This window comes from Neolamprologus brichardi, chromosome 2, assembly GCF_056152115.1.
Source record: "Neolamprologus brichardi isolate AB-2024 chromosome 2, ASM5615211v1, whole genome shotgun sequence".
In the NCBI taxonomy this organism is placed as follows: Eukaryota; Metazoa; Chordata; class Actinopteri; order Cichliformes; family Cichlidae; genus Neolamprologus; species Neolamprologus brichardi.
Window position 1 is genome coordinate 6,806,385 of NC_142105.1, and position 22,328 is coordinate 6,828,712.

The 22,328-nt window shown below is 37.6% G+C and overlaps 2 protein-coding genes across 3 annotated transcripts in view; one reads left to right on the top strand and one right to left on the bottom strand.

Annotated features, from left to right (window-relative positions):
• The window catches only part of bbs12 (Bardet-Biedl syndrome 12), a 58,249-nt gene that overhangs the window by 22,460 nt on the left and 13,461 nt on the right, over window positions 1-22,328 (top strand). Inside the window, exon 2 of the mRNA XM_006798899.3 lies at window positions 327-413. Coding sequence (XP_006798962.2) covers window positions 327-413 — 87 coding nt within the window. The remainder of the gene's footprint in view (window positions 1-326; window positions 414-22,328) is intronic.
• il21 (interleukin 21) lies at window positions 11,838-14,605 on the bottom strand. Of its 2 annotated transcripts, none has more exons than XM_035911182.2 (5): window positions 14,311-14,421; window positions 12,446-12,559; window positions 12,279-12,317; window positions 12,077-12,157; window positions 11,838-11,905 (listed from the first exon to the last, which is right to left on the bottom strand). In XM_035911182.2, exons 1-5 carry the CDS (start codon window positions 14,338-14,340, stop codon window positions 11,885-11,887), a joined length of 285 nt encoding a protein of 94 aa, XP_035767075.1. In that variant the 5' UTR covers window positions 14,341-14,421; the 3' UTR covers window positions 11,838-11,884. The 2 variants fall into 2 exon arrangements, with proteins under 2 accessions (XP_035767075.1, XP_087708582.1); XM_087852456.1 differs by lacking the exon at window positions 11,838-11,905 and adding an exon at window positions 14,464-14,605 and having other exon boundaries at window positions 12,029-12,157; window positions 14,311-14,352.

A 22,328-nucleotide genomic window follows, 5' to 3' on the forward strand; every position in this document is an offset into this window, starting at 1 on the left:
ACTACTCTCATTACAGATTCCAGTGATGTGTGCAAAAACATCATAGTCCATGGAGACTCAGACTGCAAAAGAGTGGATCCCTGATGTAATCCCACTACCACCTTAAACCCACCTGTCACTCCTGCTGCACATCTCAATACTGTCACACACTCATACTCTTGCATACTTCTCTGCCACTCCTGGCTTCTTCATGTGGTATCACAGTTCCACTCGTGGTACCTTATCATTTACTTTGTCTAAAACAACAAAGGAACAGTGCAACAGGTATAGCATATCACCCTTGATCTTGAAAGTCGATACCAGTAAATTTCTTCTTTATTTCTCAGGCATCTTCTCACTCTACCAGATTCTGTTAAACCATCTTGTTCAAAAGACCACTGCCCTCTCTCCTAGACATCTCCATGTTTCTACAGGTATGTCAGCTCGAACAACCATCTTTCCAATCTTCATCACCGTCATAGTTCACTAACTGTCCTCCATCTGTTTACTCTCTCTCTCATTTCTTCATTCATCACCTCCTAAAAGTACTCGCTCCATTTTCTCATCATGCTCCCCTCTTGTTAGTGAGGGAGACTTACTGCACAAGTAGACTTCTATATAAGTCAGTTTCTTCCTTCCTTAAATCCTTTCCTCCTTCCCCACAGGAGACAAAAGAGATAATTATTTTAGTAGTTTTTTGTTGATTTGATTTTTTTTTCCAAATACTTCCCCTATGACTGAGCACACTGAAAACTCCATGTTTCAGTGTGGGTTGCAGCAGTTAATATTTAACTACTTTCCTACTTGCCCAATTTGCATGTATATGTCAGCAGAGGTTTTGACTGGAATCGTGGATTAAGTGAGTAAGCCTCATTTTAATATGAATGTTCTAAATACATACATATTTAGTAGGTATACTGTTAGCTGTGATAATGGATACTTGCTACATTAGTCCTCAATGTTGGGAAAACAATATCAATACTGCATCAGTACTTTATAAACCTTCTCAGACTTTGCGCTCTGTATTGTATAATAGCATAGCAAAATAATTACAGTAAATGTGGCAGATATAATCTCCCCAGAATCACATGGGGTGTGCACCATGTTAAAAGATTAAAAGACAACAAATCGTGTAACACTTAAAAAGTCTGCCTTTATGGTCACCACACCTGGATAACTTGATCATGCTTTGTAGTACAGCTCTTATATGATCCCAATATGACTGTGAGCACTAGATCTTTTCTCTTGGTGGTCAGTCTCCTTACCGGGTCTGGTGGGGCACTGTTTGTTTTTTATGAAAGGAAAAATCCCTTCATTTGTCACTCATCAAGAGTATCACAATTGGTGTTGTACCCAGAAAGGGAAATTTCACCATCTTTGAAACATAAAATTGATTCCATTTGTGGGAGTTGCTGATCTGACCTTTACACAAAACATATTTTTCTTCTTTGCCTGGAAAGACACTTATAGGCGATGTTGGCACCTGTCGTAAGTTTGGTTTACGGTTCAGAAAACCCCAATTGTTTATCCAAGAAAGCATTTATTATCAGTATATTTTAAAGTATGCTGATCATATTGAATTAATAAGAATAAAGCGCAATTCAGTATTTATGACTCATCATCTTGGGTGGTTCTGTTTTTTGTTTTTGTGCTTGACCAAAGCTTTTTCTAGTGGTTGAACCCACAGGGTCTGCAGGACTTTTTTTCACAGGCGTGAAGTTCATCTTGGTTAAAACAGATGAGTGAGTGAGTTTGTTTTGCTGAAATCCCCCTTTATCATCTGGGAAGTCCATGTTTGTAGCGGGGACACCTGTTTTTAAAAAAACATGTTCACTTATGTCATTGTGAGAGTTTTTAGTGGCCTGCCAGGTTGCTGCATGCTCTTTGAAGTCTGTGGTATTCTTCTCATATATGTTTTCACACATGGTTTTACCACATTTGCAAACTCTGTAAATCCACCTGTTCATAACATTCAAAAACATTGGTGAAAAATTCAGAAAGAACAAGGTTACTCACATGTATTACTTGGATTTTACTTGTAAAAATTCAGCTTTTTTAAGGCTACGTAAGTTTGATGTTATGTTAAACACTATATGAGCGTAAATCTGTACATTTATGATATTCTCTAAAAGATTTCATTAGGTTTGAACAGCAAACACTGGATTTTCATGTGTTCAAGTCTTTTTGAAAGTCTTAATACACTTTAATATATATTTAACACTTGCCAATATACTGCATTCTGGTGGTGGGTAGGTTCTTCATCTTCGCTCCTCAAGAATTACAATCTTACCCTACCATTAGTACAGGGGTGTCGAACTCCAGGCCTCAATGCCCGGTGTCCTGCAGATTTTAGATCTCATCCTGGGTCAACACACCTGAATCAAATGGATTAGTTCATTAACAGGCTTCTGGACAACTTCAAGACATGTTGAGGAGGCAATTCAGTCCTTTAAATCAGCTGTGTTGGATCAAAGCACATCTAAAACCTGCAGAACACCAGCCCTCGAAGCCTGGACTTCGACACCTGTGTTTTTGTATATCCTAGTCGGAAGTGCTATTTCAGCGACCTATTAATGGTAAAAGGCTGTTTCATTTCATAACTTAACATTAAAGTTTTAATGGGAACGACTGATTCTCCAAGCAAGCAATATTTGATTACACATGCCATAAGACAATTATTAGACAATTATTACTTAGAATCAGTGCTGGTATTTTTGAGATGAAAAAGGGTCTAAAAGTTATTTTTTACTATAGTTTTACGGTTACTGGTTACCAGTGTTGGTCAAGTTACTTGAAAAAAGTAATCAGTAACTAATTACTGATTACTTCCCCAAAAAAGTAATCCCATTACTTTACTGATTACTTATTTTCAAAAGTAATTACTTAGTTACTTAGTTACTTTTTAAAAACACGATTTACAACCTGAATAGGTGATAAAGCGATAGATCTTTCAGCCCAATTCTACTTTTTCTGCATAATCCATCATACAAAATGTAATCAAATGGAAAAGTCTCTTTTTAAAACTTGTTTTATTAGTTTTAATCTTTTAACTTTATGCATCAAGCAAAAATTTAATTATATGCAACATTCTCTGACTGGAAGAAATTTGTTTAACATTTAAACCTATTTTCTGCACATTCCAGCACATAAAATAATATTTTTTGTGTTTACACTCACTCTTTCAAATAGATGCAAGTAAAACACAGCAGAAAATAAATAAAATCAAAGACTAGCGGTCCTGTTGCTTTATTTTCACCTGTAAAGCAGGAGTGCGGTAGGCGGAGGTTTACCCTGGTGCAGGTGTGCCGCGGTCAGTGGAAGAATCCGCGAGTTTCTCTGTGAGTTTCCCATTACGTCGTAGCTACTCAGTGCTTGCTTGGAAGTTTAGGGGTTTTTTTCGTTGTAAAAAGACGTTTTCTTCCCACGCACAACGGACACTAATGTTTTTGTCACTTTTTATGGAATCAAACTCAAAGTAAGGTCAGTACTTCCACGCTTTAATCGCTGCACGCTCATACTCTCTCCCGCACTCGATATATGATCCACGAATGTCGCACTCGCTTACGTCACTGTCATGAGACATTCTCGCAAAAAAATCACGGTTTTAGTAACGCAGTAACGCAGTGTTCCTACGGGAAAGTAAAGGTAATCTAATTACCGTTTTTGCAATAGTAATCCCTTACTTTACTCGTTACTTGAAAAAAGATTTTCGGATTACAGTAACGCATTACAAGTAACGCGTTACTGCCCATCTCTGCTGGTTACAGTGGTTAGCACTGTTGCCTTACGGCAAGAGGGTCATTGGTTTAGGTCCACCATCTTGCCTGGTTTACTTATCAAACTTTGATGACTTCACATGTAACATACTTTTACATATACATTTACAGTTACACAACAACAAAGAGATTGCCCCTTTATTTCAGAGGTTCAAGAAAATTGGACAAATTAGATAACTGAAAATAAAATGTTCATTTCTAACACTTGGTTGAAAACACTTTGCTCGCTCAATGACAGCCTGAAGTAATGAACTCATGGGCATCACCAGATGCTGTGTTTTTTGGGGTTTTTTTTTTTAATGCTCTGCCAGGCCTTTCCTGCAGCTGCTTTCAGTTGCTGTTTGTTTGTGGTTTGTTCTGTCCGACCTTTAGTGTTCAACAAGTGAATGCTGCTCAATTGGTTTAAGATCAGGTGACTAACTTGGCCATTCAAGAATATTCCACTTCTTAGCTTCAATAAATGCCTGAGTTGCTTTGGCTGTATGTTTTGGGTCATGAGTTTTCGGTTTATGTTTGGGGTTTTCTTGGCTGCTTCTGTCCTGCATCATCAATAAATACTAGTGCCCCAGTGCCACTGGCAGCCATGCATGCACATGCAATCACACTGCCTGTGGCGTGTTTCACAGACGATGTGGTATACTTTGGATCATGAGCTGTTTCACTCTTTCTCCATACTTTTTTCCTGCCATTATTCTGGTAGCGGTTGGTCTTGGTTTCATCTGTAGAAATAATATTTTTCCAGAACTGTGCTGGCTTCTTCTTTTTTTTTTTTTTTAAGCAAGCTTCACTCTAGCCTTTCAATTCTTGAGGCTTATGTTAGTGGCTTGCACCTTGAAGTGAACCCTCTGTATTTACATTCATTCTGGAGGTGTATGGACTTGTTCCTGTCGGTGGCGCTGTCACTTGGTGTTCGCTCGCTCTGTGGTATAGTATCACTTCCTGTTCCTGCTCAAACACAGTGGTGTTTCTGAGTAGCTTATTTGCTTAGCAGTTTAATTAACAACTTCTAAATACATTCTTTTTTTTCACAGTATAATCTTCACGTGCTTCATCCGAAGCACACTTTCTGTGTACTCACTACCTAATTTATAGCCAAAGTATTCACTCACTGTCACTCACTGTCTCTGTACTGTTTCGCTAGCTTAGCTCGTAGCCGACCCGTTAGCACCATGGCTACTTCACCTGTCCCTTCTGCACTTTCTTGCTCATTGTGTCAGATGTTTAGTTACTCCTCGGCCTCCTTTAGCGGTAATGATATCTGTAACAAATGTAGCATATTTGCAGCTCTGGAGGCCAGGATTACTGATCTGGAGACTCGGCTTCGCACCTTGCACTCACCCTTAGCTAGCCAGGCCCCTGTAGCTGGTGCAGCCGAAGATAGCGTAGGCCCCGCTAGCTGTTCCCCGGCAGACCCCAAGCAGCTGGGGAAAGGCTGGGTAACGGTGAGGAGGAAGCGTAGTCCTAAACAGAAGCCCCAGGTACACCACCAACCCGTTCATGTGTCTAACCGTTTTTCCCCACTCGGTGACACACCCGCTGGGGGTCAAACTCTGGTAATTGGTGATTCTGTTCTCAGACATGTGAAGCTAGAGACACCGGCAACCATAGTCAATTGTCTTCCAGGGGCCAGAGCAGGCGACATTGAAGGAAATTTAAAACTGCTGGCTAAGGGTAAACGTAAATTCAATAAAATCATAATTCACGTCGGCAGTAATGACACCCGGTTACGCCAATCGGAGGTCACTAAAATCAATATTGAATCGGTGTGCAACTTTGCCAAAACAATGTCGGACTCTGTAGTTTTCTCTGGTCCCCTCCCCAATCAGACCAGGAGTGACATGTTTAGCCGCATGTTCTCCTTAAATTGCTGGCTGTCTGAGTGGTGTCCCAGAAACGATGTGGGCTTCATAGATAATTGGCAAACCTTCTGGAGGAAACCTGGTCTTGTTAGGAGAGATGGCATCCATCCCACTTTGGATGGAGCAGCTCTCATTTCTAGAAATATGGACAAATTTATTAAACCCCTCAAAACATGACTATCCAGAGTTGGGACCAGGAAGCAGAGTTGCAGTCTTACACGCCTCTCTGCAGCTTCTCTCCTCCTGCTACCCCCCCAAAAACCCATCTCCATAGAGACTGTGTCTGCTTCCAAAAAGACAAAAAACAAACTAAAAACCAGCAACAAACAGCTTAAACATTTACAAAGAAAGAACAATACAGTATCCACATCTGAACCAAAGAGTAAAACAGTGAAATGTGGATTATTAAATATTAGGTCTCTCTCTTCCAAGTCTCTGTTAGTACATGACTTAATAAATGATCAACAAATTGATTTACTCTGCCTTACAGAAACCTGGTTGCAGCAGGATGATTATGTTAGCTTAAATGAATCAACACCCCCGAGTCATTCTAACTACCAGAAATCTCGAAGCACAGGTCGAGGGGGCGGTGTGGCAGCAATTTTTCACACCAGTCTATTAATTAATGAAAGACCAAGACAGACTTTTAATTCATTTGAAAGCCTGATGCTTAACATTATCCACCCCAGCTGTGAAACTCAGAAACCAGTCTTACTTGTTATCATCTATCGTCCACCTGGGCCTTACACAGAGTTTCTGTCTGATTTCTCAGACTTTATATCTGATTTAGTTCTGAGCTCAGATAAAATAATTATTGTGGGTGATTTTAACATCCATGTAGATGCTAAAAATGACAGCCTCAACATGGCATTTAATCTGTTGTTAGACTCAATTGGTTTCTCTCAAAATGTAAAAGAACCCACCCACCACTTTAATCACACTCTAGATCTGGTTTTAACATATGGCATAGAAACTGAACATTTAACAGTGTTTCCTGAAAACCCTCTCCTGTCTGATCATTTCTTGATAAAATTTACATTTACAATAATTGATTACGCAGCAGTGGAGAGTGGACTTTATCAAAGTAGATGTCTTTCTGAAAGCGCTGTAACTAAGTTTAAGAATATAATCCAGCCACTGTTATCATCGTCAATGCCCTGTACCAACACAGAGCAGAGCAGCTATCTGAACGCTACCCCAACAGAGGTCGATTATCTTGTTAATAATTTCACCTCCTCACTACGTACGACTCTGGATACTGTAGCTCCAGTGAAAACTAAGGTCTCTAATCAGAAGTACATGACCCCGTGGTATAATTCTCAAACACGTACCCTCAAGCAGACGACTCGTAATCTGGAGAGGAAATGGCGTGTCACAAATTTAGAGGATCATCATTTAGCCTGGAGAAATAGTTTGTTGCTTTATAAGAAAGCCCTCCGCAAAGCCAGAACAGCTTACTATTCGTCACTGATTGAAGAAAATAAGAACAACCCCAGGTTTCTCTTCAGCACTGTAGCCAGGCTGACAAAAAGCCAGAGCTCTTTTGAGCCAACCATCCCTTTAACGTTAACTAGTGATGACTTCATGAACTTCTTCACAAATAAAATTTTTATCATTAGAGAAAAAATTACCAATAATCATCCCACAGATGTAATATTATCTACAGCTACTTGTAGTTCCATTGATGTTAAGTTAGACTCTTTTTTTCCAATCGATCTTTCTGAGTTAACGTCAATAATTACTTCCTCCAAACCATCAACGTGTCTTTTAGACCCCATTCCTACAAAACTGCTCAAAGAAGTTCTGCCATTGATTAATTCTTCGATCTTATATATGATCAACCTATCTCTAATAATCGGCTATGTACCACAGGCCTTCAAGGTGGCTGCAGTTAAACCTTTACTCAAAAAGCCATCTCTAGACCCAGCAGTCTTAGCTAATTATAGGCCAATCTCCAACCTTCCTTTCATATCAAAAATCCTTGAAAGAGTAGTTGTCAAACAGCTAACAGATCATCTGCAGAGGAATGGTTTATTTGAAGAGTTTCAGTCAGGTTTCAGAGCTCATCACAGCACAGAAACAGCTTTAGTGAAGGTTACAAATGATCTTCTTATGGCCTCTGACAGTGGACTCATCTCTGTGCTTGTCCTTCTTGACCTTAGTGCAGCATTCGATACTGTTGACCATAATATTCTATTAGAGCGATTAGAACATGCTGTAGGTATTACAGGTATTGCACTGCAGTGGTTTGTATCATATCTATCTAATAGACTCCAATTTGTGCATGTAAATGGAGAGTCCTCTTCACACACTGAGGTTAATTATGGAGTTCCACAGGGTTCAGTGCTAGGACCAATTCTGTTTACATTATACATGCTTCCCCTAGGCAGCATCATTAGAAGACATAGCATACATTTTCACTGCTATGCAGATGACACCCAGCTCTATCTGTCCATGAAGCCAGATAACACACACCAATTAGTTAAACTGCAGGAGTGTCTTAAAGACATAAAGACTTGGATGGCCACTAACTTTCTGCTTCTCAACTCAGATAAAACTGAGGTCATTGTACTCGGCGCTGAAAAGCTTAGAAATTTGGTATCTAACCAGATTCTTACTCTGGATGGCATTACCTTGGCCTCCAGTAACACTGTGAGGAACCTTGGAGTCATTTTTGACCAGGATATGTCCTTCAACGCACATATTAAACAAATATGTAAGACTGCGTTCTTCCATTTGCGCAACATCTCTAAAATTAGAAATATCCTGTCTCAGAGTGACGCTGAAAAACTAGTTCATGCATTTATTACTTCCAGGCTGGACTACTGCAATTCATTATTATCAGGATGTCCAAAAAACTCACTGAAAAGCCTTCAGTTAATCCAAAATGCTGCAGCAAGAGTACTGACAGGGACTAGAAAGAGAGAGCATATTTCTCCTGTTTTGGCTTCCCTTCATTGGCTTCCTGTTAAATCCAGAATTGAATTCAAAATCCTGCTCCTCACATACAAGGTCTTAAATAATCAGGCCCCATCTTATCTTAATGACCTTGTAGTACCATATCACCCTATTAGAGCACTTCACTCTCGCTCTGCAGGCCTACTTGTTGTTCCTAGAGTATTTAAAAGTAGAATGGGAGGGAGAGCCTTCAGTTTTCAGGCCCCTCTTCTGTGGAACCAGCTTCCAGTTTGGATTCGGGAGACAGACACTATCTCTACTTTTAAGATTAGGCTTAAAACTTTCCTTTTTGCTAAAGCATATAGTTAGGGCTGGACCAGGTGACCCTGAATCCTCCCTTAGTTATGCTGCAATAGATGTAGGCTGCCGGGGGATTCCCATGATGCATTGAGTTTTTCCTTTCCAGTCACCTTTCTCACTCACTATGTATTAACAGACCTCTCTGTATTGAATCGTATCTGTTATTAATCTCTGTCTCTCTTCCACAGCATGTCTTTATCCTGTCTTCCTTCTCTCACCCCAACCGGTCGCAGCAGATGGCCGCCCCTCCCTGAGCCTGGTTCTGCCGGAGGTTTCTTCCTGTTAAAAGGGAGTTTTTCCTTCCCACTGTCGCCAAAGTGCTTGCTCATAGGGGGTCATATGATTGTTGGGCTTTTCTCTGTATCTATGAAGCGCCTTGAGGCGACATTTGTTGTGATTTGGCGCTATATAAATAAAATTGAATTGAATTGAATTGAATTGAATTGAATTAATTGAATGTAGCCTTCTCTTTATGAGGATATCGATACTCATACCTCCTGGAGAGGGTTGTTTGCTTGGTTGGCTGTTGTGAAGGGGTTTCTCCTCACCATGGAAATTATTCTGTGATCATCCACCACTGTTGTCTTCCATAGACTTTCAGGTCTTTCTCCGTTGGTGAGTTCACCGATGCTTGCTTTCTTTCTTTCTCAGAATTTACCAAACGGTAGATTTTGCCACTCCCAGTATTGTAGCAATTTCTCAGATGGCTTTTTTTCTGTTTTCGCAGCTTAAGGATGACTTGTTTCACCTGCACAGAGAGCTCCTTTGACCACATGTTGTCTGTTTACAGCAAAATCTTCCAAATACAAGCACCACGCCTCAAATCAACTCCAGGCTTTATATCTGCTTAATTAATAATGACATAACGAAAGAATTGCCCCCACCTGCCCATAAAATAGCCTTTGCATCAACTCTACATTTATTTTTGGACATTTTAAAAAGGGGATGGCACATATTAAGGATCTGGAACTCCTAAACCCTTTATCCAATTTGAATGTGGATACCCTGAAACAAAAGCTGAGTCTACAGAGTATGTCCATGTCCATTATGTAACTATAATTGGAATATGTTTCAGTAAACAGGTAAAAATAACTAAACTTGTGTCAGTGTCCAAATAGATATGGCCCTAACTGTATCTTCAGCAAACATTAGTCACATCTATAATCCAGTTTTGAGATCCCTTCCCAGACACCTTAATGCCCACTCAATCCTCTGCCATTTGACCTTAAGGAAATCACAAGATAGGGTGGGGCTAGGTTTCACAATGAGCTCAACCGAAACCTTGGCTGATTGTGACCCACACCCGTTTTCACACCTTGGCTCATGTGATAGGTACAGGATCATCAGGGGGTCCTTTGTCCCTCTTTTGGGGGGAAACTCCCACTGGGTTTAAATCTGGGAATCTCCACCACGTGACCTTAAAACTGAAGAAGCTTCTCGGATGAGAGGTGAAACGTCTTCAAGCAACTTAAAGAAGTCCAGTTTCTTTCCAAGCTCCTTAGAAAACATTAGTCACACTGTGCCACTAGAAGCTATGCATGGCATTACCTTCATTGTGCTTTACAGGTTACGTAATGTAATTTGGATCATGAGCACTACTCTTTTATCTTCCTGCTGATCTTAGTTTCATGTCTACAAACCTTTTATTTTTAGCTTTTTCTGTTCAGCTCGTCTGACCAAAGGTGCTCAGTGGTCACCTAATGGGTCTCAGAGCCATGGTTCTTGTGTTGTCATGGGCACTTTTTCATTTTCACAAGATTTGCTTCCACTCCTAGAGTATTGCTCAGAGTTTTATGAAACTAGTATGGCTTGAACCTTGAGGAAGCCTGTGCAAGCCTCTGCTCTCTTGTACACAGTCTTGTCCAGAAGGTGTCGTTCTTTACCATGGAAAGATTTTGTGATCATCCATCACTGTTGTCTTCCATGAACATCCAGGACAACCTATTCATTTTACCAATTCTCTCTTCTTCAGAGATATATTGATTTAGCCACTCCTAGTGTTCCAGCTGTCTTTTTGGATATAGCTGCAAGTGTGTCAAAGCTTGTTTGATCACATGTTGTCGTTTTACAGCTTCTGAATGCAAATGCAAGCTTAAACTTAAGCTCCTGGAAAATGTATCTTTACATTTCAGGAATTGCCTCCAGAACCATGTCAGGTCAAAACATAGTAAACGGACTGGTTCTTTTATTTGTGATTTTCTACTCTACTTGAGCACTCAAAGCACTTTGAACAACATGCCTCGTTAACCCATTCACATCCCGTCGTACGAGCACAAAAAACAACCAAAAAACATGAATAACATCAACACAATTTCTCTTCACTTTCTGTGAAATTCATTTATATTTATTTTTCTCAGTATAGTCCAGCAAAAGGTAATACTAAAAACTTGTAATTGGTATCAAACATTTAAACAATAAATATCTAAACATATAAACTATATCATAAATACAGTTTGATAGCACAGTTAGACACTATCTTTATTAATATCAACCTGCCATTTATATGAAGTTGACAAGAGAAAGTTACGACATGTTAACTATACAATGGACCACTGCCAGAATGAAAAAAATGCCCATTTGCTAAAAAAATTAAAAAAAATAGAACACTTGTCTTTCAGTTCCTGCTACAAGCAGAGAATCTGTCCTTCATATAAACTAGGCACATCAAATAATATATGGTAATTAATTTGATATTTTCAGATGGTACAGTTGTTTTACAAAATAATTTATGTACTAAGGAAATTCATACACAGTATAAATGTCATTATTAAACTATTCTTTGAGAACTACAAAATGAATGAATAAATTAATTTTCCCTCTCACTGACTGAGGGTATGAAGTCCACTAGGTGGCAGCAGAGCAGCTTTCCTGAGAGCTTGAGTGAGTTAACCACTTCAATATAAATAAATAATAAATAAGTTAAATATTTATCAGGCTGTAAGACGCAATCTTCGACGTGCTTGGCCCTTTACAAAGTAGTGTCTTCTCTAAAGTTGCTAATGGATCTTCAGTTCATCTCATTCTGCTTAGACCCTAAAAATGGATGAAAATAAATACTTAATTTGCTGTACAAGCTAGCATCAATACATTTATGATCATATTAAAGAGCATAGCCTTTTTTTTTTTATTTTAAGCTTACCATAAAAACAAAATGGTCTAGTATTTTATGTATAGCTTTCTGAAATATATCTGAAATAGCCTTACCCTTTGAACCAGAGACTCCAGTCTGTTGAAAAACTCTGATGCATTTTCCTTAGGATGTGAGTGGCAGGTTGAGCAGTTGGTCTAAAAAGAAACAAAGAAGAAAGGAGTTTACTTAAATGGTCATTTACTACAAGAGTGTACAGACCAAAAAACAATAGTCACAATCGAGAGAGAAAAGCAATGCTGACTAATTTTTACTTACCGTAGAAGTTTCTGTGTTACAAAAGTTCAGTCCACTGATCTGCAATGATTGAAAGAAATATGCCAGTTTTAGAAATGCAGTGTACTAAAATGTTGACATTAGTCTTTAGAATAGGACTTAAGGTATATGGTTTATTATGTGAGTCCCACCCCAAACAATGTACTTACAGTAAGGGTATGATTAAGACTCTTGTAAAGTTTTTTCTGATATTTTCCACTTATGCCAAAATGTTCAAGCAGAGTCTCCCGAAAGCAAGTTAAGGCTGTCAGACAACAGCAGTCCTGTTACGAAAAGAAAAAGAAATGATAGTGAATATGACATCATGATTATCCCATCTTACACACACACACACACATATAATATATATGTCAGGGTTCCGGTTGGTCTTTTTAAATACATTTGCTTTTTTAAATGAGATGTATCGCACGCAGCACCATACAAAGGGAACACAACAGCTTGATGCATGCACAGTTCTACTTCATTTACAGTTGGCTATGAAAATGAGAGTTTTCTTTGTTTCAATGTAAGGAAAAATATTGTTCCAAGAAAGCTATTGTTTGTAGTTTCATTTCATGACTTCATTGTAGTTGACTTTCCAATCTGATGCACACAAAAAACATTTTTATATAAAATGAAACTGAACCAAACAGAGTTTCCACTATTTCAATGATAACTTTCTGTTAAGTGAAAGAGGGTTTTTTTTTTTTTGTATGAATTGTTTCCCTCCAAAAATCTGGATGAGAATGCTGATGGTACAATGCAATTTTTCCCCATGTGAAACACTTGTTTCTGTTTAGATACTCATTTTCCAGTGTGGTGTGACACCCGTGAACTCAGCCAGCTTGGGTCAAAGTTTTTTTTGAGTATTTTATATCTGCCTAGCGAATCGGCCGCAATTTGTTTTGCTGCATTTAAAAATCAGAAATTCTGCTACAGTTATTGTTAAATCTTATCATTATTGCTACAGTTTAGTGTTGTGATCTCATTTTGAAACCATAATCTTTGTTTTGCAAAGCAAGATCAGATGCTTGGCAATCCTCATCATTCGCGGTGTGAGATAAACTGTAATTTGCAAGATGTTAAACAGAATATTGACTCAAAAGTTTTCTAGCATTCTGTCAAATGCTCAGTTTGAGAGGTGGCGTGAGGAAGTGTAATGGTTTTGTCTGCTCTCTGCTTGATTACTCATCACATTTCACTCAAAGGAAGCTGTGAGAAAATGAAAAAAAATGCACTGAGCACACTCTTGAGTTGACTCACTGAATGAAAATGAATAAGCCTGACAAGAAAGAAGGCTGATTAGAATTTACTAGTAATGCAGTGCATCTTAATAAACATTTACAAGTCTAGTGATATAAAGGGTACATAATGAGACTATGTAGGATTTGACCACAAGAGCATTGCAAAACTTTACAAAATGTTTTTAGGTTTCATTGCTAAGATGTGCTATAGAGCCTTTAAAGTAAATGTTGTCATTTCTATTTATAAATATTGAAATGTATATGGCCTTTTTGAGGATTTCACCTTAGTCAAATCAACTCAGAAAAACAAAAATGCATGGTTTCATAGTGCAAAGTTTTAATAAATATTCTGTATAATAGTCATATTTTTGTTTCTAATTAAACTAAGAAATGTATAATGTAGTTTTAATCCTGTCTAACACTTAATTATGTGGATTTTAGTTTTGCTAAATTAAATTTTAAATGCTTACATTTTACTTTGTAAACGTTTTATGACAGTTCCTCTGCTGCTTAATCTGACAGTCATTTATTTTTAAGTATTGTGATCAAAGAGCAGATGCTAAATTTAAATCTGGACCTTTAGCCTTTAAGTTTCGAGTTTTACAGCTGCTTATCACCCTGCACATTTTGGTATTTCACACATCATTTGATGTACTCCTACAGTACCCGGCGCCTGACAAACTAACTACAGTAAGTGGGAGCATAACAACAATGAGTAAGCAACCACCAATATTTATCGTAGTGGTGACCATAAGGTCTGCATTATTTTAGATTAAAGTAGTTTTGCTTACCTCAATATCCTTTGGTGGAGTATTCATCATGAGTTCTGTGTTCTGCAAAATGAAGTCAAAAAAGATTGCATTAGGTAATGAAAGTTAGTTTGCTAGAAAGCAAGTTGTCAAATGCAGTTAAAGCAGTTAAAAAGTCGATGTAGATGAACTAACCGGAAGGTTGCTTTTGAGCATTTTCAGTTCTCTAAGGACTTCTTTTAGTTTTTTGTGCTCCATGGTAGATGCTTTGACCAAAGAGCAACAGTAGATTGTGAAAAGGCAAAAAACGATCAGCTTCATATTGTTAAGTGTCAGCAGCAGGCACCGATTCACCAAAAGACGCTTTACCCAAGTTTTACTGGAAATGCAGATACTTGTGTCGCTTACCTTTTTATACTTATCCCTGAGGACACAGGAAAACCACTTTTACAGAGTTGGAAAACTGCAGAAACTAGTGTGTGAGTAATGAAATTTTCTTTTCCACTGGCAGTCACCACTACGTGATCCGAAACTGGCGTCAAGCCGCGCGTGCGTGGGGCCTATAGATACTAGTGTGTGAATGTAAACTCGTTTGAGTGCACCCAACTCACCCGGAAACTAGAGGAACGGCGACGACACTTCCCATTTTCACTTTGAATCAGTGGAGCCACAGCTTGTACCGTGTCATAGGTATTCTTTGTAGGTGTGGTATTGACAACCTGAATGCATTCACTGCATTGTGGCCACCTACACGGACAAATATCTTCGGCAACAACAGGAAACCCTTTGTAAGAGTTAATGTTTTACCAAAGAGACATGAAAGAAAAAAAAAACATCTGTGTGTGTATGCATATATATATATATATATATATATATATATATACACACACACACACACACACACACACACACACACACACACACACACACACACACACACATATATGTATATGTGTGTGTGTGTGTGTATATATATGTTGTATTTTCATAGTGCATAAGGAAGTAAGCTAATATTGGAGTAACATTTGCTGAGTAGTTCTTTATGCTGCTGTTTCACTCTTTTGTCTCTTACAGATTTCTTTGTCCACTTGCAAGATCAAGGAAACGTACTGCGGCTTAAGAGGGTCTGCTTATGAAATGCCTTGAAACAGTTGCATGTGTCATTATGGAGCGGGCTGACAGTGTCACATCATTTCAAAAGGATGACACATGCTGTTACAGACTCACAGATTAATGATGGTCTGCAGGGGGGGGGGAAGAGGTTTTCTAAAGAAATGTTGTCATTATCTTGTAATTACATTGTAATTATTTGATAATCAACTATTTTTGTAGGTGAGGCGGTTAGGCATCTGGTCGTTCCTAGGTGTTCATTATTATCAGTAACACTCAAGGCACATCCAAAACTGGTTGAAAAGATTGTGTCTGTTCTTTCTTCAAATAACTCAACAACTTAGTTGCTGCCACTTTTGGTGAGCAACAGATCAACAGTTCAGTTTTATCCATATGTGTATATATAGTAAAATGCATATATAAAAAAAATATTACAACAGCTATGAGGAGTATAGGTAATTGCTATTGGATTACCTGTCTTTTCTTTTGTGTTTTTGTTAGTTCAAATTCATATTTCTTTTGTACTAAAAATACACATGTAAGAAAATTGCAATCAAAAATGAAGATTCTCCAAGGATAAGAAACACCACGTATTACTTATATTTAGTTTTTTATTGTCACATGTGTAAAAACTGAATAGCTTGTAAAAGTGATCGAATAAACACTTGATTCTGGTTAACTTAAACAAGATGTTTATGAATGCCGAATTAAGGGTTAAAATTACTATTTATTTTCTTTCACTTTCAGGTTTATTGTCTGTAGTTTAACTCGCACTGGCACGAAAGAACTTCTGTATATTGGGAATTTTTGTATTTTTGCTTATGTCAAACATACATTATGTCAGTCATCTGATGCATTGGTTCACCACAGTGAGAGAAAACAGCAGTCATATTTCTCACTTTTATTTGTAGAAGTTGCATCTGTATAACCTTCTACTTCAGAAAGATCGACAAAGCCCGTGCTCAGCTTTGCTTGACTTTGTTTGTCAGGAATTATTATTGATTGCATTGTTTGTATGGTTGTGTTTGTGTTGCGCTGACATGATGTTAGACATGTCAATCATCATCACTGGGATGCAGTTTAAAAATAAAAGCTTTACACACCTTTGCCTCTGTATCATTTCATGCTCTGTTGCCATTTTGACTACATTGTTTTGTCCATCACAGTCACAAACTTGGTATTAAAGTAACATTGTCACCATGTTGGCTGCATGAAACAACATGCAACTTTCTATTAATATTGCATAATTAAGCACCCATGCTATTGGATTTTCGTGGCACTGTCCTCATGAATTCTCCTTCGTATTTTTAACTTTCTAAATAATTTGGTCAAGAGAGAGTTTTCTTTTTTTGACTCCTGACACACTGTTTTTAATGAGAATCGGATGGATGTGAAATTTTGACAATCTGAATTATATCCCATATTATATCTCATTGTCTCTGAGTTCAATTGAATGTCAATGCCAAATGTAAATAAAGTCTGCTTTATGCTTTCACTGAAATGGGACTTTTCATTGGGCAGTTTTAAAAGATAATGACTAAAATCTGCTTCTGAGGTCATTGTGTTTAAAAGAGAAAGACATGTAGTCGATGAGCTCAATTTTTATTACAATAGATTGGTTGTCATAATAATAATAATAATAAACAACAATCTTTAATCACAGTTATATTTTAGCTGTAGGAAACCTTTTATGGAAATATCACTGAATATTTAATGATGGTCATCTACTCCACTTCACAACTTACACATTTTGGAATTTCAGATTGTATCATAGGTTAGTCAGTATGTCCATTTTCATGCTACCTCAGTCTTTCTGCCCCGTCAGTGTTAGTGCGCAAGTTCTCTCCATACACACAATCTTTACAACAATCTACGGCAACCAGAAGAGAGGAAGTGAGAGTGAAAGAGAAAACCCCTCTCGTCTGTTTTCTCTCTTCGTCAGCGTAAGGGAACAGGTGGGTGGGGGCTCCGACTGGTCTAAGAGGTGCATCACCCTCAGCGTCTTATCAGGAGTACCTTCTGTAATGCGCACACAGAAAGGAAAAAGTGTCCTCAGGTAGATTCAAAATTCAAAAGAATTTCCTCATCTGGCCACCACCAGAGAATCCCTCCTAACCCACCTGTGGTGTGCTGGTTTGTGTTTTTACGTCTAAAAGTCTTACATAGCAGCGTTGTTGACATGAGGAATTTATAAAACCTTTCCTCCCCCGTTATAGAGGAGTGGAGGATTAGTGGAGGAGATAAGGGACAATGCCCTTATCATTAAAGAAATGCAGTGGAAATAAAGGTGCAAGATTGTTCAAGGTGTTACATAAGCATAAGGATGTATCATTTACATTTCATAGCTCTTAGCTTCTTTTTCCAGTTGCAAGGTCCAACAACGGTTTTTGTGCATCATTTTCCCCATTTTTTTTGTCAAATAGCTTATTTGAGTTGTAAAAAAAACTCCAAAATGTTTATTAATGATTAAATAATAAACCAGTAATAGGAAAATCCTCTCAAGAAGTGAAAATCTACCTCATTTTAACTTTACATTTTTACTTTATCTGGATTAATGTCATACGTATTAATTGATTCACCGGTTTTCAATTCCAATCAAAAACAATCTTAAAAAAATACCTCTAAAAATTACAAAGATTTACAACTGGTTAGTCGTGTTTAGTCATTCTGATTAAACGGGCAGTCAGGGAGAAAAAAGCTGTTACATATTATTCATTACAAATATGAGTAAATTAAAGACGAACAGAAGAAATTACCCAGTGCAACTCTATTGTTTTTGTATCTAATGCATGTAAAAATGGTAAATGTGGTGATGTCGTCTAACAAAAATGAAGGCCCCAGTTTGAGACTGACTATCCCCCTGCAAGCTCACTTTAAACGGTTATTCTGGCAGTTAAGTCTGCTGAGCTAGAAGCCAGTTTTTTCAGTCTAACCATGATATCCACGCAACAGATATCCTGTTCAACACTTCCTTTCTGCATATTAGTTAAAAGCTAATAGAAAACTAGTCAGACTACAGCCAGTGGTTCCTTTTTTTGGTTCCCACATGCATCTATTACCTACATGGCCATTTGATCTCACACTACAAGTACACCACAAAACCTTGGATGACAAAAATATTGGCATTTGTGTATCAGTTGATAATGAAATTAAGACAACTTGTTTCCTGGTACAACGTACTTGTTATGCCCACTTGAACCAATAAAAGAGTAGCATAGGGAATAGTCTGGGGAATTTACAGCTAGTGAATGGTCATCGATTAAATTCAATTTTATTTATATAGCACCAAGTCACAATAGCAACTTTATATTGTAAGATAAGGACGCTACAGTAATACAGAAAAAACCCCAACATTAAGACAACACACTATGAGCAAGCAATGGGCAAAAGTTGATGCATAACAATAGACGTCTAGCTTTCAACCTGACCAGATTCTCACAAAATTGTATGTGTGAGGGAAACTTTGAAATTCTACTTTGTCTTCTGAGGCACCTCACCAATACAGCAGAGGCACTGCACTTAATTTCAAAGCATCACAAGAGTTAGTTGGATTTGTTGTAATGTAGTTACTCATTCAAACTGACATAAAACTAAAATTAATTGATCTATGCAACTATGACAAAAAGGCCATCAATTAAAACTTCTCTTAAACTTAGTGGCTTAGTTGAAAGTGAAATCTTATCGTCAGATATCTAGAACTAACATCTCAAGCTTTTTCCAGAGAACTTGCTCTACTGACACATGTTGTTTCAATTATGACTAACAGTCTTGGTCAGACGTGACATGCCACATTGAGAAATGTTCTTTGTGGTCAGCCAGAGTGTTAAACACAGTGACAAAAAAGTGCGGCTTGTTTCAAGTCGCGCTTTGTCTTCAACGACATGTAGCCGAATGTCAACAAGAGCATTCAGAGCAGCATACGTATTTACCTTGGTGCAGTAATCACATCTCACTAATGGATACAAAACTCTTACAATTACATTAGTTTATTATTATTAATATAACAATAGTTAGAATGTCTTGGTACCGATAGGTAAGTTGGATTAACGTCACTTTAGTGTAAACTGAGATTGAGAACTTGTGATGTCACAGAATGAATAAATATTTTAATCTGTGTTACTTAAATGACATCATATTAGGAGACTGTGATTTAACAGTTGTATCTGCAATGCATTCAACTTAGATGTGTGTACAAGTTATGCCTATGTACCTTTTTCTTACTTTATACTGAAAATAAAGAATTAATAACATTTGTTGTATTTTTTTCTTTTACAGTTTATTGAAGTTAGTTAAGAGTAGACCCCCAGTTCATTTTTCTAAATACCATTTTTGCCACGAGTTATCAGTGTGAGGTGACCTAAAACCAGATGTCAATCAAAAGTAAATGTTTGATTTTTTTGTCAACAAATGATTTGTCTATTTGTCTGCTACTGTATTTCATTATTACGTAGCTCGGCCACAGTTGTTGCTCATCAGTATCATAATTTGTTTTTGTTTTGACTTGATATTGCTTGCTCAAACCGTAAATGACAGCTTTGTTTTGTTTTTGTTTATTGCACGTGTACCTCTTCTTATGCGTACAATAAATAAAATACGTGTCTAATACGTGCTCTTCTAATGTGAATTCATCTAATTATGGTTTCAGTATGGGTGGCATGGCCTAAAAACAAAATGTAAGATGTGTTCCTTGTCTTTTCAGGCAGTTTAAGTGAAAGTTAAAAGGATCTTCGTGAATTCACCATGCGTTTGCACTTCAAGCATTTTACACTGTGAGGCAGATTTATTTACTTCTTCTTGATAATGTAGTTGACTTCCTACTCCCACTTGCAGTAGTATGATTTCCTACACTGTGGTCTCCCCTTTGTGAACAGTTTGCATTGCCATGGTGCGGAGAGAGTAGGCGCGAGGTTGAAAGTTTGCATGAAACACACGCATCTTGGCATTTTTTAAGTAAGTGTGTATGTTTTTTAATTAAAATGCTGACTGAGAGAAACATGATGACTTGTTTTGTTTTAGGTGCAAGGACAAATGAAGGAGATTATCAATGATTATGAAATGTGAGCATGCTCATTACCGTAAGTGTACAGGAAGATACAAAGCTGCCGTGGGTGGGGGATTGCCTCTTCTGGTCTTGTTCATTGCTATGACAAAAGGGATGACACAGCTTGTTTACAAGGCTTGTTTATATTGTTTATTGTTCAGAGTCATCATTAGTGCATTCAAAGATGATACCAGCTGCTATTTGTAATATCAAAATGTAGATTTCGGCTCCTGTTGACACTGTCATCGGGTAAATAAGCAATCACAGATGAAGTTTGATAAATGAAGCATAACGAAACAAGCTTACAGGGCCAGTGGTAAATCTGCAAGCCGGAATTTACCATCGGCAAGATGCTGATGAAATTAGCCTGCAGCGCATTAGAGTTCAGTATGGTAACCCACAAAGTTGATTGGAAGTTTTCTTGTATAAAATGTGAGGAATTTCATATATTGATTCCAGTAGACAGGAAAGCTAAATTATTTTTCGTTTTTCCGTCTGAGTGTGACCAGATCGCACAAAAAGTGCTCAATACAGTGACTTATCTGATAATCTCATAAAAGCTTTAAAATAAAAAACTGCATAACGAGCTGTTTTTTAATTATCTTGTGACGGCAGTTTCTGTTATCAAAACCAGAATGAAGAGTTTAACTTTGGTTTCTTTGGCCTACACATAAAGAGAGTCTCTTACGCATAGCCGGCTAATTTTGTAGGAGTTTGGTCAGCAGCTGCAAAGTAGGTTCCCACACTTTATCAGCTCGAAATAGTCTAGGAATAACTTGCCTGATGGTAAATACTAGTTAAGAACACACAATAAACAAGTATAAACAAGCTGACAGTGCACATTAAATGCTAAAAATTGTGACAGCATCGTTGGAGACACAAAATATTCACATGTTCATCGAGCGTTTTAGAACTAAAGTATTTTACATCTTTATGATTCAAACAGTTCAACTTTAGAAATATTTTCCTTACATTTCCACTGCCGTGTACCAATTTTTTAATTAATTTTTTTTTAAATATTAATGTTTTCTGTGTGAAATCTCCAATTTTCACACTTTGCAAAGTCATCCAAATGGTTGGCCCAACCCTGCTTATTATTTTATGAAAATAAACAATTCTGCACAGTCATTTACTCAGAAAAGGATGGAAAGTGGGTTATTCAAATTGTTTTGTTTTCACAAACCTGCATAAATCGGGTCACCGTGACTGATCTGACAAAAGACAAATAGGAAAACTAATGAAATGTGACCTATTTTTTTTTTTTGTTATTTTGTGGAAAGAAGCAGTATTTAACCAAAGAACTAGAACTAAATTCTGAAACCATGTCCTTTGCTGCTGGCACAGCAAGACAATGCCGTTTACCAAACCTGCTTGTGCGTGCCATTTGTCAACCAAGGTTTTCTCTTCCAAAGTAGAACACACCTGACCTACTCATATGTTCAAAGGTAAGTGGTTAAGGGGTGGCAACGCATCTCCACACAAACCCCGAGCATTAAAATGCAGGGCATGTGTGGGAGTCAGGTGTGCAATCTTAAGATCTGAACTATAGGTTTTCTCTGTTGCAACATCTTGAAGGTCATCATAGCCTTTACATTGATTTCTATGCAAGTTTTCTTCTTAACTGTACTTGACTAAATACAAATAAGACTAAATAGCACCTTAAATAATACAAGAACTACAATGTGTCTCCACTGTACAAAATACTGATAAACTGAAAAATTGACATTGCTCTTTTTAAGGGTAATTTTATAACTGATACCACATCACCATAGCAGTAGATTGTAAATAATAGAATGTCTAATATTGCAAAAACTAAACATATCTTTAGATAAATAGCTGAAGCTTTAAAAAGCCAACATACCACTGCTGCAGTCACCCGTCAGTTCTTCTAAGCATAATGACAGTTATT